The sequence below is a fragment of the Fulmarus glacialis genome, unplaced genomic scaffold, assembly GCF_000690835.1.
Source record: "Fulmarus glacialis isolate BGI_N327 unplaced genomic scaffold, ASM69083v1 scaffold2560, whole genome shotgun sequence".
NCBI lineage: Eukaryota > Metazoa > Chordata > Aves > Procellariiformes > Procellariidae > Fulmarus > Fulmarus glacialis.
The window spans coordinates 56,708-78,694 of NW_009188253.1; the positions used below are offsets into that span (position 1 = coordinate 56,708).

Here is a 21,987-nt window from a genome sequence, read left to right on the forward strand (position 1 = left end):
CCATGGTGCCCCCTCTTTGATGCCGGCACCTCCTTGGTGCTCAGCTGAGGTTGCTCACAGAATCCAGAGTTGATAAGAAATTATAACCAGCGCTGCAAGAGCAAGAGGCAGCACACAAAAAAGCTGTCTCTATTGATATTTCACAATTAAAAATTGAGTCCTACTGAGCCTCCTTGTAGCTATGCTGAGCCTTTAATATAAAATGGGTTTGCAGCTTTTGGTGGAAAGACACTGTGAGGAAGGGCGAGGGAGCCGGGTAGCTCTCCATCAGGCTGCTCACACTGTAACAACTAACAATGCTTTCAGGGGAGCTTTTTGCAGGGAATGTTACATTTCAGCCTGGCTTCATAAGGGGCCGGTTATCCCAAAGCAGAGGCAGTCTTACCTGTTGCTTCCTGCCCAGGAAGGAGCTTCTGTGGCTGACTCGCTGGTTGCTGTGGGGCAAACACATGATGTTTGCATTACGGTGTTATGGAAACAGCCAACTTTGCTCCTGTGGTAATAATAAAAAGCATCTTTAAACAGTGCTCCTGTGGAGAATGGCTATTTTTTTAAGCAACAGCCCAGGCACCTGCCTCCTGTCGCCTCTGCTCTGCAGCAGAAGCAGGGCAATGCCATCTGACTAGTGAGCAGCGAGGAGCACTTAACTCCACGAGACATCTCTATCACATCCCCAGCACTGCAAGGCGCACAGGTACCCTTACCCACGGCCTTCAGCGAAGGAAATGCAAAAGCATCAATGCCCAGGGTTATTTGCTTTGCCAAGTGGAAACCCTTGTTCTCATTCCCCTGTGGGAAACCCAAAGACGGTAACCGCACCTGACATCTCTGCCCCGGGTGGCGAGCCCTTTTAAATTGCCTTACCATAATCTAGACAAGAGGTTAGAAGAAACACGTGTTATCGTAGCTCGGCTGTGGGTAGCAGAGGTGGGATGCAGTTTGCTCTCTAGTCTGTACCGGCATATGCTGCTGCCTGCCCACGGATGCCATGGCAGGTCTCAGCATCAGTGAGGATGACCACATGGCCACTGGCCATGAGTGTGGTCCACCAAGCTGCTCACCCAGCTCAGCCCATACTTACCGTGGCATTTCTCATCCAGTTGTGTTCAAAATGTGGTTGATTCAGAGCTGCCCAGTGCCATTGGTCTGGATTTGAAGCATTTTTCAAATCTGAGAACTTTGTGAACGATGCGAGCACTTCAGAAGTGATAACATAGCATTGCTCCCAGAGGGGGGTTGGTGAAGGTCCTAAGTGAGAAGCATTGCCTAAAGTGAAGGAGAGGTTTGCACGTCAATCCTGAGTCTTGTCACCTGAACACAGGTTTATTTATTCCACCCAGCTGTAACCATGTGCTGAGATGGCTGAGAGAGAAGCCTCGTCTGCTCATCAAGTCAATGGAGAAAGCAATAACCCCAAAAGGACGCTTCAACTCACAAGTATGCTACATCGTTTCTGGGGTTACCTATCTCTCTCCACTGACTACAGAAAGCAAACACAAGGTATTAGCTCTGTTTGATAGGACGAACACACAGCTCGATGCGTCCTAGCTGCTACTCCTGTTTCTCAGGTGTAGTGTAATCATTGCAGCAGGATTTCAGCAAAATGTTTGACTTTGGGGGTTTTTTATGGTTTTGTGTTTCTTATCTGAAAAATTGAAGTTCTTCAAAATTCAATCTGCTCAGGGGATTAGGGCCAGGTTTCATCAGGTTTATGTCAAAAAATATTCTAATAGAGTTTCAAAAATTGTCAGACTGCCTTGTTCCAACAAGTTCTAAATGGAAAACCCCCAACTTCTACTTAATTTTTTTTTTGCTTTAAAAATTAATCCAATCTTTTAAGTTTAGTTAGAATTGCCAGTATTTACAAAACATCTTCTAAAACAATGAAAACGAAATGCTTTGATGGATGTCACTTTTTTGGCTCAATAATTTTTCCAGGCTTTTAGTTAACAAAACTTTTCATGATCTTATCACGGCCTTATCATCTCCCCCAAGAACAGAGTAACCCTACAAAATATTTTCAAAAGGCAGAAAAAAGAACATTTCTTCTTTGTTTCTTGTTTTGACCAAAACTGAAATTGCCATGACTGCTGCAGTGTTGAGCTCCCACAGGCACTCAGGCTCCTGAAGGGAGAAAGGGAATGTTAATTCCATGGTTGGCTTTACTTAATTAAATAAAAAGAATATTTGGGCAAATAAAATACAATTCTTCCCAGACCCTGCCCTGATCAAGCTGTGCTCAGAAACATGAAATCTGATTATCCTCATTTCAGCAAACTGACTGTCAGTCTTCGTGACCCAGCAGGAAGACACGCTATTAACAAGTCAGCTATTTATAGCGCAGATGTCAATAATTTGGAGTATTTAATCACAGTGTACTTCGATTTGTCCACAGCTCAGACAAACGAGCTGGCTGTGCCAAGGGTCTGGGTCTATCTACCATCATCAGATGTCTCCTTGTTCTTGTACAAAAAAAGAAATAACAGACCCAACTCATCAAGCCATGCTGGATGATCCCATCTCCGGCCAAGGCCGGATCCTGTACATCTACTAAGGCTCAGGTCTTAAAGAAGCTGCAGGTGGGGATGGGGAAGATTTGCTTTTTCTGACTAATGGCATGGCATATATTTTGCTTGCAAAAGGCCTCTCAGATATGAAATTTCACAAATCTTATGAAAAGGTCTTTTCTGAGTGCCCAGAGAAGGTGCACAAGCTAATCCTGTAGCACTAAGATGATAAAAGCACACCCTGAAAGAATGAATAATTGAAGCCCAGTCCTAAATATTAATAGCATACAAGGGGAAAAGGACACTTTCCTCAACTTTGCACTTACCGAGCTGCCTGTTTGGATTTGAGCAGAGATATTCTCACAACCACTCCAAGCTCCTTAAACCCCCTCCTAGAAGACCATGGTGCTCTGAACTAATGCTGCCTTCATCTGAAATTCCCCAGCTCGTTTTGTATTCAAACCTCAAGAGGAACGTGGTGGTGTTTATGGGAAGATGTGCTCCAAATGCAAATGGAAATGAAGGACGCTCGCCGAGTCCCCTGCCACCGCCGCGGGGAGAGCAGCACCTGCGCGGGAGAGAGGATGGACAGACGGACGGTGCGCAGCGAGCGGGGCCTTGCTCCAGCTCCGGAGATGCCCAGCCAGGGCTGCTTGACACGATACTGGGGTGATGGGGGGATATCGAAGGCTCATGGTAGATCCTCTCCAGTTGGTTAATGCTCCATTTTGGGAGATGTTTACAACATGCTGGCCTCAGACTGGTTTTTAAGCAGGATCGGTGCAATGCAGCTCTGTGCGTAGCAGTCGTAGGGACCAGGCTCTGTGTTCGCCTGGTTGCCAGCCCACACAAACTGCCCCAGAGACTGCTGCGAGAAAGGGCTCGCAGCTGAGCATGCACACAGGAGCCCGCCCACCTTCAGGCTCTGCCGGCAAAAGACTCCTGTGATGCCAGGAGCCAAAGCAAGCCACTGGCGGGTACATGAAAAATGATGGGATTGGATTTTTTTTCTTCAAATACCATCTGAGCGTGGAAATTGCTCTGCAGACGGTGCATCACGGGAGCAGGGCAGCAACCCGCGCCAGGAGCCTGCGCTCCCGGGAAGATGGGCAGCCCCGAGGAACCAAACTCCCCTGCAGCCTTCACCACCCCTCAGGCCAGTAAAATATAAGCAATTTAAATAAAAAAAAAAAAAAAGGGGGTTCCCTCTGTCTGTTGATACGACTTAGGCTGCTCTCTGCTGGCTCTGTGTGCTCCCTATGTGTTTGGGGTCAGGGTCACTGTCAGCGTTACGTGCACTAACGTTCACCCCTGGATCAAGCCCTGGGCTGGGAGGGAGATGGATGGGTTGGATGAAGTGATAGGACCGGACGGGCTTACCCCAGCAAGCCCCCCTGTAAGAGAGGCTGTATAAGGAGCAGAAACGTGCTTTGCAGCATGGTCTAAAACTATGAGACACCCACTGGGTTAAAAATATTGCAAAACTGAATGGCTTGAAAATAGACCATTAAGCACGTTGTTATTGAAAATGCCCCTTCCTTCCCACAACAACAACAACAAAGCCTCTATGGAAAAACATTTTTTTTTTTTTTAAATCAAATAAAATTACACTTTTCACTTGAGCAGCATAATGTTATGGTCATTTCTGTGGATGGCTCTCACACAAAAATAAAACCCAAACCTGACGGGAACTTGGTTTCAGTTCATTCTTTTCCTTGCTCCTCTCTTCCTTTTTCCTTCCACCAGGAGAGGGGAAGGGAGAGACCCCCAGGGAAAGCAGGCACTGAATGGAATAAATCAAAACCTGGAAGAAGAAAAAAAAAAAAGAAACCAAGTTTAATTTCCATTGGAAACCTGAAGCTCGGACAGGAAAGGATATAACATGTAGTTGTGTTTTCAAGGAGTGAATAGGGAGAGAGACAGATGCCTTAGTTAGGAGCATGTCTCAGCCAGCCCTGGCCTGCGAAACACCCCGTCTCCCTCCACTGAGGTGCCAAATCCGAGAAAGGGGTAAAGATCTCCAAGCTGTGACCAAGATGCGGTGGCAGACTCCCTGCAAGAAAAGCCGACGGGGTTGAGGTGGCATGGAGGCATGAGCTGGGAAGTGAAGGGCACGAGGTATCTGCTGAGGCTCCCGGGGCTGTTGCCTAGAGGAGAATTCAAGGCTGGATTGGCCCACCTCTGGCCCTGTGCACTGGAGGGGACTTTGGGACAGGAAAGAGCCATGAATTTCTGAGATCTGGGTGGGAACGGCCCCAGGTTGGCATCTGACTGTAAAGAGGGAATCGAGGGGGGGAAAAGGTCTAATAAGGCCATTCAAACCTAGCAAATTGCTTTCAGTGTCATGTCCCCCCTCCCCACTGAGCCAACCAGAGTGGCTTTGGGTCAAGAGGACGAAAGCTTCCCTGGCTGTTGTGTTTCACCGTTTGGTAGAAATCCTCCTCTTCTACCTTCCCGTGGGAAACACTTGTCCTTGAGTTTGAGGAGAGACCTACCCAAGCTAGGTCTTTGCCAAGACATCTAGGACACCGTTCTTGGGAACATCTGTGGTCAGCAGTGCAGCCCCCCCCGCAGGTCTACACCCGCTTGAACTTCCATCGTCACCCTGGAGAGCAGCTGCCTTCCAGCTTCACAGGTCTCCCCCCGGCCAGGGGAGGCTGCGGCGTTCAGCTGACAACTCCCCGATCGTTCAGCCTCACTGCATGCACACCGATTTTGCTGGGAAAGCCCCAACAGCACAACCTGTTCAGAGGTCCCCCGCTTGTCCTTCGATCCTGTGGCACCTCAGTACCGACAGAGGCAACAGGCACCTTCAGAAGAAATGTTTTCCCCGATCTGATTTAGTCGATAGCACATGCTCATGAGATACAGCAGACCGGTTGATGTGTGAGCTGGGTTTCCCATAGACACAGTGGAGATGAAAGCTAGTACTTCCAGGTGGTGGCGGGAAACCATTTGAATATTTAAATACATATACCTACGTGCAGAGGCCGGGGTGAAAATGACCTTTTACAGCATTTATTGCAGTTTTATCACCTCTTGGATAACATAGCTAGCAGGCCAGGCAACTTTGTTTCTCTTCCCAGTCCTTTTCTGTTTGGCTACAAGATACTGCTTCCAGTTTCCAAAACTCTTGAGGGAAATACTAATTTCATGCCATTTAACAGAAATTAATATTTCCCTCTCAGAATTTCTTGGGGGATGGGGGAAGAAAATTATGTATGCGAACATTTCCATTTGCACAGAGCATTTCTTTAAAATATCAGGAATTTGAGTTGCTGTTACCCGATTGCTCTCTTTAGATCTAATACTGAATTTTAGTCTGAACAAAACACTTTCAGTGTAAATGTTAAGAATGACTGCTTCTTTTAGTAAGCATATTCTTACCCCATCATGTAACATTACAGACAATGCTTTGATGCACCCGCACACAGTGATTTTCAGAAGCCCACAGAGCAGAGAACTCCCCCTCCGGGGTGGGAAGCTCTCGTACCTGTGTTTAACTTGTAGCAGCTCGCTTCACCACTAGATGACTTTGTGCATTGCCTGGCAATCCAGAGCGTGGCTCCTGGTGGCAAAGGCCAAGCTGATTTTGAACCAAAGTTGCAGAGGCCTCCTTTTTTCCATTGTATGCATTATTTTTTTTAATTTAATAATTGCTTTGTGTCCAGGAAGAGCTGCAGTTCCATGATACTGCCCACACGTCCTGCAGTGCCAAGGGTTGTACAAGTACTCAGCAAGTCATAACAATGGACAGAAGTACTGGCCTGGGTGCTCTGCACACATAAACCTCTGCCGAGTGTCACCACATCTCTTCCACGATCTGCCACAAAGCACAGGCAGAAATGACTGCTCCTGTCAGGCCTCTCCACAACCTGTGCGCCTAGCACAGGGCAGCCCTATACATATTTCTTCACTGTCTGAGCTGGATGCACACGTAAAGGTGGAATTATCTGGTTCTTGCCCTTCTTCAGGCTGTCAAACCCAACACATCACTGACTGCAAGAGAAGGCATACAGAGCAAACAGCGGGTTGGAATCTTTTATTCAGTGATCAGTCCTGCTGTGTGGGTAGCATCTTAGCAACTGGAACCCAAGTATGCAAAAATACTGAGTTTTCACAGTGAAAAACCAGACAGTATAAAATATTCCAGTATTGCCTCTTAGAACCATTATTTCAATAAAGACCCCTGTTTCAAAGGCAACATGCTTATTTATTTTGTTTGCTTTCTATTCTCAACCCCTCCCCCCCAAAAAAAAAAAAATTGTTCGGACAGTAACCCTCCTTACCCCCACATTACCCGCACATGTTGCGGGGAGAGAAATGAAATGAAATCCCCTCCTGATTTCCAAAGTTTCATTGAAGAACATTCTCCCAGTGGTGTCAAGGGTCAAGAAGACGTAGATTATTGTGACACTGAGCGGTCCTGATGTTCTACACACCGCAGACAACTGTGGTGCTACTGAACTCTGATGAGAGGCTCCGTCTCCTGGATGAGCCACCGAAGAGCTTCGTGCCGGCCTTGCCTCTCCAGTTCTGCTCCAATTACTTCCCTGCACTTCTGATGGTAGTCGTTCACCCAGTTACACTAGAGGAAGGGAGGGGGTATGACATTCAGTATAAACGCAGAAGAGTTGGTGCCCTTACAAGTTGTGTACAGCCAAAGACATTTGTAGGCCCTTGTGCTCCTTGGGATTGAGCTGTTAGGCTGGGATGGGATCCTGTCCCAAAGAGACAGACATCTAATATATGGAAGTGACTTGTAAATTTGATGAGGGTAGGAACTGAAGCAATTCGTCCTGTGTTTTCAAAGGAGCCAAGGTTCGGTTCAGCTGACAAGTATTTAAATTCTCTGCAAATCACTGCCTCCACCAAGTCAGAATAGCTACTTTGGCAGAGTCTAGTAAATAGCTTTGCAAATTTGTAACTGAACAATGCAGTCCTGAGACACAAGTTGCCCTATTGATCTGAACAGGTAACCTTATGGCAGATCTTGGTACTCTTCAGAGTCCTCTTCAGAAAAAGGAAATGCAAATAGGATTATCATTCAGAAAAGGAAGATGGGTTTGGGCAAAATAACGAGTATGGTAGAAAAACAGGATGAAACACATCACGGTGAAGGTAGTGGGAAACCTAAACACAAAGTGTAGAGTATGAAGCTATTCAGGAAATAAATGCTGCTGAGCAGGTATCACTGATGTCTGCTCAGAGTCCGTATGTACTGCAGAACATGGTGTGGCTGAACAGGATTGGTCACGAGTAGATACAGACAACGACATGGGACAGTCTTTAGTATAAGCCTCTGGGGAGACAGCGTGATACTCTGACAGAAGCAAATTAAGGCAGGAGTAGGAAAAGAGAAGAGATGATACCAGCAAATATCTTATCAAGGGTACTACGAAACAACATCATCCGAGGGGTCCTCACTGCCTTCATCATAGAATAATTTAGATTGGAAGGACCTCTGGAGAGCTCATCTAGTCCACCCTCCCACTCAAAGCTGGACCAAGTTTAAAATTAAGTCAGATTGCTCTCTGGATCTATGAAATGGAACAGAGACCAGTGGTTCTTGTAAACTGAACAGAACAAGCTGGTTCTAGTGCAAAGGCGGCAATGCAAACCTACTGTTTCACTTACCTCTTTTTGTGTCAGCAAATTAACATCAATCATTTTCGTCTGGATTGGAACCAGGGTTAAGGGTTCAAAAGTCAGGCTCCCTCTGTTTTTGAAGTTGTACTGCAGCAGAAAGACAAACAGGGTTGTAAATTTTTTAGAAACAGCTCTAGCCAGATCACACTTACTCCTGGGTCCATGTCATCAGTACAGAACAACACATGTAACATTCAGATGAGAGGGTAGCAACTTACAATAACATTTTTCTTATAGCTCAAGCAAAGAATCTCAATATAAACCTTAGTTATTTCTTTCAATGGTCACATTTTAAAGGCCATGTCTCAGGTCACAATTGTAGAGGACTCAGCTTGATGACTATACGGTCATTTTCAGTTTGGCATTTCTAAAAGCATAACCCAGGCAGACTGGCAATTATAATGTCAAAATCTGTCTGTAGTTTTGTTTCTGCTGCCACTGAGGACTCTATCAGAGAAGAAAATCCCAACTTGAGAAGATCAACCAGCTCTACACAATGACTCCAAGAGGCTGAATAAGGATGCTTCTGATCTTTGACATCCAGACAGAAAACATTTTAAAACAACTCTCACATACACATTTCAACCTATGGAAACTCTGCAGAAGCAGAACTGTCTTCTGTGCCCCCACTAGCAAGGGAGACTTAGAATCAAGTCTTCATCAAAGCGTGGTTTTGGAGACCAGGAGTCTTGAGTAGGATTCAACTGTCTGCAGCATGGTCCCACCTCAAGTTCCAGTGCTTTAAGTTTTACAACCAGTAAGCCATGGAGAAAGGTGCATCTTGAGCAGGTCATTCACCTTGGTTTCAGCAGGGATCACAAGGACGACATTTTCTATTCGGACCCCAAAGGACCCATCTTCATAATACCCAGGCTCTGCAGAAACAAACAGTAATTAACTAAGTCACATAGCTGCACTGTGCAAATACTTATTCCCTATGGCCAAACTTCCCCTCCATGGCTTTAGTCCACTGAAGTCACTAAGCAGTCTTGACATCAGGCATCCACAGAGGCAAACAAATTTCTGACTCTACTTAATCTGCACTGAAGCCCCGAGCAAGGTGACAGCAAAAGTTCTCAAAGAGAGGAGAAACAAGAGAGACAGCCCTCGAGCTCAGACCTTGCAAGTCAAGAGAGAGCACAGAGTACACGTGTTCCAAATACCAGAAATTCTGAAAATATTAATGTCTTTATGAAAGGCAGGTGGGTAACCTCTTCCCCAAAACACTTATTTTAGAGAGTGCTCCCCTGACTCCCTGAGAGGACTCTGCAGCCCTGAAGGAATGTAAGTCTCTCAGCAAACCCCAGCAGGCTGTTAATTTACTACTGGAAGAATAAGGCATGTAAAGATTTAACAGCTGCCTCAAATAGCCCATAGCAAAGACAGGATTAGCTCCTGAAAGCTTGGTGTCCACCTTATACTGTAGCCAGCTCTTCCACCGCAGAATAGGAGGCAGCATGCCAGAGCTGGACTGATTAGCAGCACAGCTCTGCTGAGGTTTGCGCTGTAGAGAGCAGGACGCAGGCCTGCAGCACCCAACTGCAAAGATGCTGTAGGGAAGGTGAAAGAGCTAAAACAAGGGTCTTTACCTAGAGAACTTAAATGACAATTAAAATAACAAACTGAGGAGGCAGGACCAGAGCTTATGATCCCACCTTTCCTTTACACCATTGTCAGATTTATTCCCTCTGCATCTTAAAGAGCTTGGTCCCTCCCCCAGTAACCAGAGAGAATCACCAATGCTAAATACCATCAGAGACGATCATGCCAGCCTCCAAGGGCTCGTCTGCAAAGGTTTTGTAGCTAATGCCGCAAGGACCCTCATGTACATTTAGGAAAGAGCCAACTCCATGTCCTGTCCCGTGCAGGTAATCCAAACCACAGTCCCACAAGGCAGAGCGGGCAAAGGAATCTAGAAGATGACCTGCAGGCCAAGGGGAAAAGAAGGACATGGAGAGAAAATTTGATCAAGTCAGGGTCACTCAAAGATGCTGATAATCACACTGAACGCTCAAACCTGGAAGACATGCAAAAAACTCCCAAACAAACAAACAAAAAAAACCCACCACCCCCCCCTCAAAAAACCCACCACCAATCAAAGAAAGCAAGCCATTGGATTGTTAGAAGTTACAGGACAGATTTGGCAAGTCTGACATTCAAGCCCGTTCTCAACTAAAGAGCCCCTCTCTCTCTCTCCTGTTACACAGCTCTTCAGAAGATCGTCTGTAACAGAAACACTGCACTGCTGATTGCTCCACTGGGGTTTTTAAGAAAGAATCTAGTAGTTAGATGTCCCATAGGGAATTCAGTACCTTTCTTAAAGGTAGCTGCACTAAGTGAACTCAAAGTAGAAGACCTGCCAAATGTATTTGGTGAACTAATCAGCCAGACTTCTTGCATGGATCGCCAGTCATTTCAGATTGTTTCAACAAGAATGCAGAGAATTTCTGTCGCCTGCACGTGAACACCAAGCCCATATATCCAAGTTCAGACACCCTCCAAATTCAGTTGGGGTTTCTCATATCACTATGGATCTGCTTTTTCCTCACCTTCCCAAGAAGGAAACTGGAGAAAATTCTAAAAAGAGGCATCTTTGTGTAAGGTGTCTGATCAGGGAGAAAATAGCTCTGCAACAAATTCACCAGGGGTGAATGTATGTCACAGCTTCTTCTGCACAAAATCAAAACAGCTCCTTTGTGTGTCATTTTCCCATGCTGCTCACTGATAAAAGAGATTCCACATTACCTGGAAGAGAATTAGCCAGTCCTTTTGAAGCTGAAAAGTGACCTCTCACTTTGATAGGGCCACGAGTAAAGCATAAAGACAACCTCTAAGCACAGCAAGGCCACAGATGTGTTAAGAGTGCCATTGTCTGATGAAAGTCACTATTACCCGAGAACCAGAGCACTTTGAACACCCTTCAGACTTCCCCCCTCAGAATTTTCAGCACTGGTTGATGCCAAGAGAGAAGGCACCAGTAATCCAGAATCCAAAATGTTGTGACGGAAACAGACACCGACAGTTACATCAACATCTGCCTAACACATCTGGACCTGTCAACCATAACATTGCTCTCAGACCACTTAATGGTTCTTCAGAGGTCACTGCTGTGGTCAAAACACCAACTTACCTTTGGTTCCATTTGGGAAGATGGCTGCACTCACAGCTATATGTCCCTTCAGGACGTAGGTGAAGCATTCCTGTCAAAGAAATGTGTGCCGTAAGTAAGCAGGGAGAAGCAAAACTTTGCCTTCCCCAGGAAAGACTGAGTGCATCTTGTAGCAAATTGCAGAGGATCTGGAAAGACTTGCTCATGCTCTCCTATGGCTGGCAATGCCAAAGCAAACCATGAGCAGAAAGAGTTTAAATTACTCTGAAGATCTTTCTCTGCTAATTATGGAGAGTGTGTCACAAACTCAGACTGCAGGTTTAGCAGCAGGATTCACCTGACTTACATGACTGATTTTCTTTGCGGATGTAGTTTTACTTCCTGAGCATACCCTACAGCATATTTTCATCACTGAGTGAACTATAATGATGAAATTAGTTTTAATTAAAGAAGCAATTTAAAATAAACAAAATTACATGGCTGAATTTCCAACATTTCAGATAAGTTCAGATAAGGACTTGTCAGATAAGTCCGAGACTGGTTTTTGATATGGTACACTAGACGCAAACCACTACTGCAGCTTTGCATTAGACACTGAGCTTTGCACTAAATTAAAGCCCCCTAACTCCCATGTTGGACAAGCCAGTAATGTTTATCCTTAGCTCACTGATTATTTCTTAGAGGAGACATGTCACTTTGCAGATGAGAGGTGTGCATTTTAAAGTAGAAATGTGTCTTTCTCTAAATCACTTAGTTTTTATTTTGGAAGTCTGAAGTCTGACAGCCTCCTTCTCAGTCTTTATCAAAATGCTGTCACATATTATTAAATAAATGATACTTGATAGAGCACTTTGACTATATAGCAATAGGGCACATTACTAATTTGTTTAAGTATCTCTAATAATAAGGGTCAGATCGCAAACCAACCTGAGATGCCAACTTACCTTTTCATAGGCTGATGGTGTGCCAAAATGCATTGTCCTGGTCACATCTGTTGTACCGTCTCTTCAGAGGCAAACAAAGTTGCAGGAAGCAAAGGGATGGGAGAAAAAGAAAAATCAAAGTGAGAATGCACAGAAAACCCAGTCACACTGAGCAAACCAACCAAACTCGTAATTGGGTAAAGTCATCTGCTCTGTGCTACACAAGACTGATGATGTAACAGTTCCTAATAAAAAAAATTCCTGAACACAGATGTCCCAGATGTAGCAATAATGATTTACAATTCAAAATGTTATCTTTCATCCATAAGCATCCCAAAGCTCTCCACAAATTAGAATCTAAACTGCTCACAAAAATGATGCTAATTTGAGGGTTAGTAACTCAATGGTACCTGCCCATTGAGAACAGAACAGAGAAGGCCAAATTTAGTCTATTTGTATGGAAGATGATTCATTAGCAGCTTAAAAATATATACTTGTGCACAAATGACAGCTACCAGCTCAGGAAAGGGAAGTGTAAGGGGGTATAGTGTCCCTTTCATCCTCAGGATGTCTTGTGCTAAGATTTCTAGAAGTTATTCAGCATCTGGATAGGGGTTAGTCTCAGACGTCAGAAACTGGCTCTAAGTTCCTTCTACAAATATCATTTTGAGACTGCTGTCAAAAACAGAGGCTTTTGAAATAATGAGTTCCCTCTGAAACACTCACTCCTGTGCCTACGCTTTTCCCCAGCACACACAGGCCATAGTGACAAAGAATTCACAGTTTAACTTCTCAGCAGGGACAAGCAGAGCATCCCTGTCACAATGCTGTGGTAAGTGCCATTGATGTCCAGCTTATATTGTATTCAAAGGCCTGCTTTTCATAGTGGCACTAAGGAAATCATTAATTAGGCCATCAGAGGGCAGAAAAAAAAGATCTCCCTGTAAAAATCTTATCAAAGGATGTCTGTATGGTTCTTTTTCAAAGCTCTTCCTGACTAACATAACAAAAAGGCATAGCTCTAAAGACAAAGCTCATCTCAAAGGAGCAGCCAGGCCCGTCCTGCATCTTTCTGAACGAGCCACTTCTCATCTATTTACACTGGTTAAAAACATCACTTCTTTCATCTTCCGTGGAGTCAGACTTCCACAGTAAACAGCTGCAGAGATTGAGGCCACTGAATGGCACTGTCAAAACAGCACTGAGAAAGTCAAGGGACATGATGCCTTCCCAAAAACACTGAGACCCAAGTGGGCACTGGGATGAGAAACCCTGTCTCTGAGTCTCTCTCTGGAAAGGCAGAGAACACCACAGGGCAGCGCTGTCCTGCTCCTTTGCCCCACCTTGTTCTGACCTCAACATCAGTCAAATCTGCCCACAGGGCAGATCCTGGCAGGGTAGGTGCCTCACTCAGCTGTGCAGGCTGCTGTGGAGGCAGCCCAAGGCTAAACCAGGGCAGTCAGGCCTGCTCCCTGTTCCCTGCAGCTCTAACACCAATGCGCCAGGTGAGCAGAGCTGCAACAGACAGAAACATGCACCACCAGCTAAAGCACAGCTACCATCACACTGCTAATGGGACTCAGATGGGAACTGTACTTTTAGATCTCATCTCCTACCCCAGACAAGGCTTGTCAGCAGCTCTAGTCTGCTGTCCTGAGCCTAGCTCAGGGCCTCCTGTCACGGATCAGTCACCCATTGACCGATGCACTTGGCTATATTCAGAATCCCACAAACTCCCTCCAGAAGGGATACAATGAGCAGGCTCTCTGTGAAATGGCACTGTGCTCAAAACTACACATTGCCATGCTTGCCACAGCAACTGTGACCTGACCCTGCAGGTGGTCGCTGGGAGCAGAAAAATCATCCCACTCACTTGTACTGTGCTCCTGAGTCCAGGAGGTAGATCTCGTTCACAGACAGCGTTCTGTTGGTCTCAGGAACTGGCCTGTTCAGTTAAACACAAAGTTTTTTGTTCCACAGTTTTAAGGTCTCCAGCCCATGTCTGCAGTCCAGAAACAATATTAAGTGCAAGCTTGGACGTGTCGGCTCTGATTTCTTGTGGCAGTGATGGAAATCCCACACATGCTGAGCCAGGGATCATACTGAGGAGTGTATTTGTCTACAGTAAATAGCACTACAGTACAGAGAATAGCTTCGTTGCTTCTAGCAAAACCCTCAACATCTGTTCCTGGACATATTTCAGAACAGTTTGCACTTCATACTTGTCCTTCCCAGACTTCTATCCCCAAAATAGCCCCTTCCTACGGCCCCTGAGCAGATCAGCATCATAATACATGCATGCTGCCAGCAGAGAGAGATCTTCATTTAGTGTGGAAGCTCTGGTGGAATAAAGCAAGATGGCAATCAACAGTGACTACACCTCCCTGGAGTACTCTGTTGTGACTCCATGAAGAAGCTAGACAGTTCATTCCAACTATGTTTGCTGAAGGATGAAAGGAGAAGCTGTGTTTCTCTTACTTGTAGTGAATGATAGCTCCATTTGGACCTGTGCTTGATATGGTAGCAAAACTCAATTCAACAAAGTCTTTCTGTTGGCTGAAAGAAAAGATTGTGATCACTACAGCACAAGCAAGAGGAGCACACCAGGCACCTGGGGCACCTGGAGTGCCCCATCCTCAATTTCAGATCACCTCAGCCTTCCCCTTACCCTTGAAAGCCATCTGGGCAAGCACACTCGGGTAGGAGAATTGTACAGATTGAAGCCCTATCCTCCCAACCATGTGGAAACCTGCCTTCCATCTCTACCCTTTCCTTACAAGCAGAAAATTCACCACCCGGACCATCCAGGGAAGAGATCTCCTGAACAATTTCTTCTTTGTTACTTGTTTACTCAAAGGCATTTTTAGAGGTCCTGTTGATATACACATGGGAGTATCTCTCAATACAAATGGTGCTCATTCTCCATCAGAAGAGGAGGAAATGTAACTCTTACATCAACTCCTCTGTGGTAAGAAAGCAACTGTCTCGTATTTAAGTGTCCTAACCTGCGGAACTCCTCATTGCTATCTCAAAAGGAAAGCAGATAGGATCCAGTGGGCTGGGACTTGTATCTCCCAAGAGACCCGTTTCTTCCCCAACTCTTTCAAGTGTTCAAAGAAATCCTGTAGTAATGGTTTGTACTCAGGTAAAATATATCTGTGAGTGAGCTGGATTTCTAAAGAATAAAATAAAAACAAAGGATAAAAACGCCACCCAGAAAACATCCTCACAGGGGATTTACTTTTTACCTGCGAAACTCCTCCGCTTTGTCTGCAGCAATTATTTCTGTAACTGTTCCCTTTGGAACCTAGTGGACAAAGACGGAGGTTGAATTAGTATACCAACAAGCAAAGAAAATGCTATACGCTTAAGCACTGGGCCTCGTCTGTGCATTATGAAACCCAGTCTTGAAGTGGCCTCTGTCCTCATTCCTCAGTAATGACAAACACAAACCTAGCAATATTGTGCAGGGCATGCGAGAAGCAGGAAGCAGAGACAGTCACAGCAGGATTGCTAAACCCTGACTAGGGAGCAGTTAGTGCAGTGTTAACTTCACTGAGATATGTACAGAGGTAACGTCACAAGGCAAGATCTCTTCACAGATAGGTTACACTAAGCTTAAACAGTTCTCTCCAACAGCGCATGGTATTAGCAGAATTTTTATGCTTTTAAATCAGAAATGGAAGCAGTTTCAGGAAAAACAAAGGACGTTAAATTTTACTTTACACATCTGATAAATTAAAACCTGTGACACAACTTCCCCAGGACTGGACAACAGGCAAAGGGGAGCAAGAGCTACGTTTCATAACCCCTGTGGCAGACTTCTTGAGGTACTCAGACATGTAAAAAGGCACCTTCTGGAAGTCATCAAACCATCTCCATAGGTAAAGTCAACGGACTCAGACATGCAGTAGCACAGAAGGAGCACAGCTTAATAAATTACTGTGTAACACCTGGCACTCTGCACCTTCACTGGGTACTTCTAATCCAGAGAAAACACGAGTAATTTGTCTTTATCCCATATCCCATTTTCACTGCACATGGGCATGACTGCACTTCTCCATTCATAAATGCCAAATCTGTCCATACTGCCAGACAACTCTGATTATCATGAGAATAATTCCAAAGTATTGCACCAAACTGGGTATTATTTCATGATTTACACTACCAAACCAGCACAAGACAGTATTCACACTATTAAGCCTATTCAGGTAATTTCTCAACTGCTCTGGCTTTGGTCTGTGTAAAATGAATGGCAGTATGTTTTCAAAAAAATTCATTCAGCCTTGGATGAAACCATAATTGAAATCCCCCAAAAAAACCAAATAAAACCCCAACGGTTTCCCCACTTTTAGCAAAGGCACTATAAAGACTATCAAAAAGTTTATGCTAATGAAGAATTTTACATAGCAATAAAATCTCCAAGTTAAAAAAAATTAGTACATTACCTCTTTCTCCAGCCAGTTAAAGAGCTCACACAGGGCAACAGCATCTTTAATCTATGTTAAAATAGGCACAAGAAGAGGGAATTGAGAAGAAAAGATTTATCAAGCCTCAGTATAAACAATTTTTGATGCAAAAGAATTCGACCTGCAAGTTTCACAAACACAAACTAAGAGATGATCTAAGAAGTCTTTCCAGATTCTGCATCCTGTAATTAATACAAGCACTGGAATGTATCTGGACAATTAAATAAACGTTAATAAAGGTTTACTGCTGGGAAGAATCTTACTGTGAGAAATTACCAATTCAGCAAACACTGGCTTTACCCAACACATGACTTTCAAGTCTCTTTTGCTTCAACACACAAGATCTTGCATTTCAGATCATGGAAGGTAACCACACGACACATCTGGTGATGCGACAGGGGAACATGCCCTTCAGGCACACACGCACCACACAGTCTCTGTCACACAGCTTCTGGCTTCTCTCTTGCCCAATTTTTCTTCCTTTTTTCTATATGCTTGCAGCACGCAGGGGCAAGAAGCAGGAGACAAGTGTACAAGAGCAAGGCACAATTTTGTCCTCAGGTGGCAGGTGACAAAGTGCCTCTGCTCAGTACAAATATTTTTACTTCCCCTGAACTAACAGGGAAAGAAAAGCATTGAAATAGAAAGTAGCAACTCCCAAGAAGCTAGCAGAAAATATGGGACAAGTCCAGAACTGCCAGCCCTGCTTTAACTGGCACATTTCTCCTGTTGTGAAAACTGCTGCTTGAAAATTAACAGGAAATAAATAAGAGAAAACTTCAGCCCCACCATGAACCTGTTTCACAGGCAGCTTCTTTGCTTGAAAATATGAGGCTTCCTGGGAAATCAGCCTCATTTCCAGAGTGTCATGATGATGACAGAAAAACAGAGTGCTTTGAGGACACTGGCTGCTTCTGAACATCTTGGCCTGTATTTTGCACCACGTATCGAAGAATTTCTCTGTGTTCTTTAGGCTGTGTTTATTCAAGTGATAACAATTTGAAGACTCCACTGAGAAAGACAACAGAACTAGCAAAGGGGAAAGAACGTCCCTTTGAGGGCCCATACTTTAAACAACACTTCTCAAGTCTGCACAGCCTTCCAACAGAGCAAGGTTGGTTCCTCACACTATTACAAATGTTGTTCTTCACTCCAAGGGAATGCTAAACAAGCAAAAAAAACTGCTTCAACAGCAGTAGATGTCTGACAGAAAACCATTTTTATCCTGCCATCCAAATTCTTATTTGCTTTTTAATCCAAAACACTAAAACTGAAAGGAAAATGTAATTTCTTTCAAAAAAAAACCTCTTGCCATGTGCAAGGAGGCTCTCAAGGCTTCACTTACATGTGCTCTTCTCATGCCTTCTGTTTCCGATGCGTTCTTCACAGCTTTTGCAATGCAGATGGGGGTATATGGGGTGAGGTATCGGTAAGCCTGCAGCAGAAGGACAGGGATTACTTGTGGATTAGTCAAACTACATAATCCTACAGATTTAATAACTCAGCCTGGCCACAATTTGTACTTTGGCAGTCTCTCTCAACCTTCAGCGCTGTGAGATACTGGTTGCCAGTAGTCAGCTAAGTGCACTGGGGAATAAAGAGAAGAAACAGTCCCTGACTGAAGGAAGAACAGCCACAGGGAAATCCAAGGAACTAAATGGGTCAACAGCTTGTCATGAAGCAGAGTGAAGATTTAGATATCCTAAATACCATATATATCAATGTCTGAGCCATGGGTTTCCTGTTGCTGATGTACATTTAAAGGCCCAGAGACAGCCAAAGAGAAACACCAATCCCAGAGACTAAGGTGGAACTTAGGCTGTGCAAATAGACCTAAGAAGTTACCTTTACTTGTTACCTGACTGTCACCCTCAAGTAGCAGGGCACAAAGGGCACCCAGCCCAGGTACCGAGCGCTGGAGTTGAACCCTCAAGGATGGGGCTCCTCCAGCACTGAGCATCACCACCTCTAATGATCAGCAACTCTGAAAAATACATCAAGGCCCCAGGAAACATGAAAGACCTTTGCAAAGCTGAGTTTTACATGCTGTCCACTTCTGAAAGGAGCTTACATCAGTGGTTTAAGACAAAGCTTTCCTGTGCCTGGACAGCGTGGCCCTGCATTAAGAACTAGTAACTGATCCCTTACCACTATGCACTTCCCCAAACATCACCTGTCCTTAGATTAGCAGGAAAAAAAAAATTGCCTGGTTCTGAGCACGTCTTCAGAAATTCACCAACTGAGGTGACTTGCCCAAGCCTTGTCACACTTGGCATCAGAAGAGGAACCAAAACGAAGTCTTTTGCCTCAGAGTTCTTTGCTCTACCCATTACATATCAGGGGATGGGATGAGCACCTACACAAGCACAGTCCAAGCAACATGCTGTTTTCCTATTCTCAGTGCACCAGCATACAAATAAACACCACTCAAATTCATGGGAAAGGCCTGATAGACCCTCAGCAAAGACCAATTTCACACAAATCCTACAGGCTTAAGTTCTTAAAAATAGCAAGACAATTACACTACATTATGCAGACACTAAAATACTGAAGAAGCCACAAGAAAGTCAGGAAAGTCCTTTTATTAGAGTCAGTACAAAACTTCTCAACAGTCAGACTCTTAGATTGTCTTGCCTTTTACAGATACTGGTAGGTTCTCTATTAATCTTCTGTGAAAAGCATATTTACATGCAGCTGTAGGCAAATCTATGAAGGGTTTGCAGATCTGTGTTTAATAATGGACTGGATTTTTGCCAGTGTCAATATTTGGCTTTGATGGCGACAGACAGTAGATGGACTTCCAGCACTGGGGTTCTTCAAAGCACCCCAGGCCAGTTGCTCAGCTGGTGTAAAGTGGTGTAGAGCTGGAGAAAAACGCCCAGCATGAGGAACTGGGAAACCTTTGGCTATTTCAGTGACTCTCTAAGTGGTTTTTAATCAAGACATTTCAGTCCTTCCTCTCCTGCTTTCTATTGCACAGAGCTCCTTGAGGCTGGGACTCTCCCATTGCGTACATAGGGCATGTAGCACTGTAATGACTCAGTATCAGCCAAAACTTCCAGTGCTAACGGGGTAAATAATGTCACTACAACTCATTACATTCCTCAATCTAGGCCAGACCTGTTGTACTTTTCCATATGGATGCTCTGCATAAATAATCTACAGCAACTTACCCAAACTGGGGTTAGTCCATTGACTCCAACTACAGCAAGGGGTATTCTACTCTGAAGTCAAAAAAGCAACAATTTATCGTGAATGCTCCATAGACTCTATGCTTTCTGCTACCCTGAACAAAAGAGAGTGGGCAAAATGTCAGTATTCTGTATTAAGAGGCCATTCGCACCTAGAAATGGATTGATGGTGTCAAAAGACTTAACCCCGAGCAGGGGCAAAACACTGTCTATCTTGCTCATGTACATGTCTTGTTGGGTTTTAAAACAAAAAAACCCCACACAAGGCAAACTGCACATTTCCCTCAAGTCAGTGCAAAGGCAGAGAGCCACATCCCCTATTAAAGGGATACGTTGAAAGCAACAAAACTCTCCAGACCTGTTTGGTTTTACCATCTGTCCTGATGCACCAGGTGCAATAAAGCTATTAAGGTACATAAGTGAGTATCATCACTGGACAAAAATAATGCATGGTTCCTGCCATTTTGGCCATAAAAGCTGGCGAGTTTAAGCAGAGATTTGTGCTGGTATCAAACTGTGGCAGCCTGGGGATACACAAACAGACCCTGCTCTTGGGATTTTGTCTTTCGGAAGACAAAGCTGAGACGACTCTTAAAATTCCTGTATACCGAAAAAGCCTTCAGGCCCCATGAGTTAGTTCTGTTGTCACAGGTATGGCTGTATCATACACACACCCGCAGCACAACCATGCAGTACGTGAAACAGGCAGGAGATATCTGCCTGCCTGGTGGAGGCAGAAACCTGGTGGTGGGTGAATGCAGACTTGCAGCCAAACACTTTTTACAATTTACTTCTCTCTTCATCTGAGCCCTGTGATTCTCAGGTGGGAAGCCTGGACTGTTTAATAATCCAGCACAAGCACAGATTCTGTTCAGCAAAAAAAGAAAATACCCACTGGTCCCTGACTCCCAGCCGTATCTATTCACAGTATCTGTTAGGTACTAGGTATCTCTGTAAACTGGATGGCATTGCAGAGAATGTGATCTCTAGCAAACAAGAAATGTACACAAGATGCATGGAAACCAGCTTATTTGTCCGTAGTTGCTGCTGTGTCCTTCCCCAAGTATCTCCTTTCATGACTAGTGGAATATTAAGTGGACTGCAGGACTCCCAGACAGCCAAGTTCAAGTACAAGGGCAAGATATAGCAAGTACAGCTGTACAGAAATTATTCTGATGCTACAACTGCCCTTCAGCAGATGCACTCACTGCATGGACAACCAGTGCCTGCAGGTTACCCATGTCCCCACAAGGTTCCCTGCTGCAACAACTCTGTCGCCCTGTCCCTCCTGTCTTCAGCACAAGACGTCACATATTGCCTGATATCCTCAAGCCACTGAAATAAATAAGGGGAACCATCTTCAGACACTCAGACCAAGCCCAATGTCCCCTCCCAAAAGTCCTGCTCAACTTTCCTGCTTCAGTTTCTGCAAGTTTCCAGCTCTTACTGCTGGTCCACATAAGGCTGATGCGCCAGCCATGGGCAGAATGACCCAGGTTCACCCTGCTCCCTCTCTCCCTCCCCTCTCTCACTGCACTTGCCTTATCTTAAGCTGACAATTCTTTGCGTAAATCGGCTTAGCAAGTTGGAAGGGCAGCTCCAGCGAGAGCAACCCCAGCATTAACAACCCCTCGATACCTCAGCATGGCTGGATCCCTTCCGCACAAGCTCCAGCCTGCATCATGCTTTGCAGAGGGGAAGCTGAGGCCAGCTGCCCTCATTAGCACCATTCCTGACCATGCTGAGCAGAGAGGAGAAAAATATTTTCCCTTGCAAGGGCTACTAACCTTGGGAATGGCCTCAGTCAGAGCATAGCTGGCTTTGTCACTGAGCCACACTTTCTCCTTGGGTGAGAGGCCTGCACCAACAGCCTGCAGCTCTGACAGGATAGATCCGTAGGGCATCACCCGGATTTTAAACTCAGGCTCCAGGGTGGAGTCGAGCTGTAAGTGCTCTCTCACAGCTGGGTCCATCATCCGGTCACCATCGATGAAGAGCCTGAGAAAAAAATCGGACAGAGCAGATAAGTGGGACCACATCTGAGAGCGGTTGGAGTAAAGGAGGAAAGGAGAAACCATTCTGGTGACATTTCAGGGAGAAAGGAGTTTGTTAATTATGCGCTATACTTTGTCCTATATT

At 44.9% G+C, this 21,987-nt stretch overlaps 1 protein-coding gene across 1 annotated transcript in view; it reads right to left on the reverse strand.

The window, feature by feature from the left end:
• Positions 1–6,525: 6,525 nt before the first annotated feature.
• The window catches only part of XPNPEP1 (X-prolyl aminopeptidase (aminopeptidase P) 1, soluble), a 28,053-nt gene continuing 12,591 nt past the window's right edge, over positions 6,526–21,987 (reverse strand). The window contains exons 8-19 of the mRNA XM_009577882.1: positions 21,636–21,846; positions 18,003–18,092; positions 16,637–16,687; positions 15,437–15,495; positions 14,667–14,744; positions 14,062–14,133; positions 12,210–12,270; positions 11,287–11,356; positions 9,907–10,080; positions 8,955–9,031; positions 8,145–8,243; positions 6,526–7,095 (exon numbers count right to left, since the gene is read on the reverse strand). Coding sequence (XP_009576177.1) covers positions 6,967–7,095; positions 8,145–8,243; positions 8,955–9,031; positions 9,907–10,080; positions 11,287–11,356; positions 12,210–12,270; positions 14,062–14,133; positions 14,667–14,744; positions 15,437–15,495; positions 16,637–16,687; positions 18,003–18,092; positions 21,636–21,846 — 1,171 coding nt within the window. The 3' untranslated portion in view covers positions 6,526–6,966. The remainder of the gene's footprint in view (positions 7,096–8,144; positions 8,244–8,954; positions 9,032–9,906; positions 10,081–11,286; positions 11,357–12,209; positions 12,271–14,061; positions 14,134–14,666; positions 14,745–15,436; positions 15,496–16,636; positions 16,688–18,002; positions 18,093–21,635; positions 21,847–21,987) is intronic.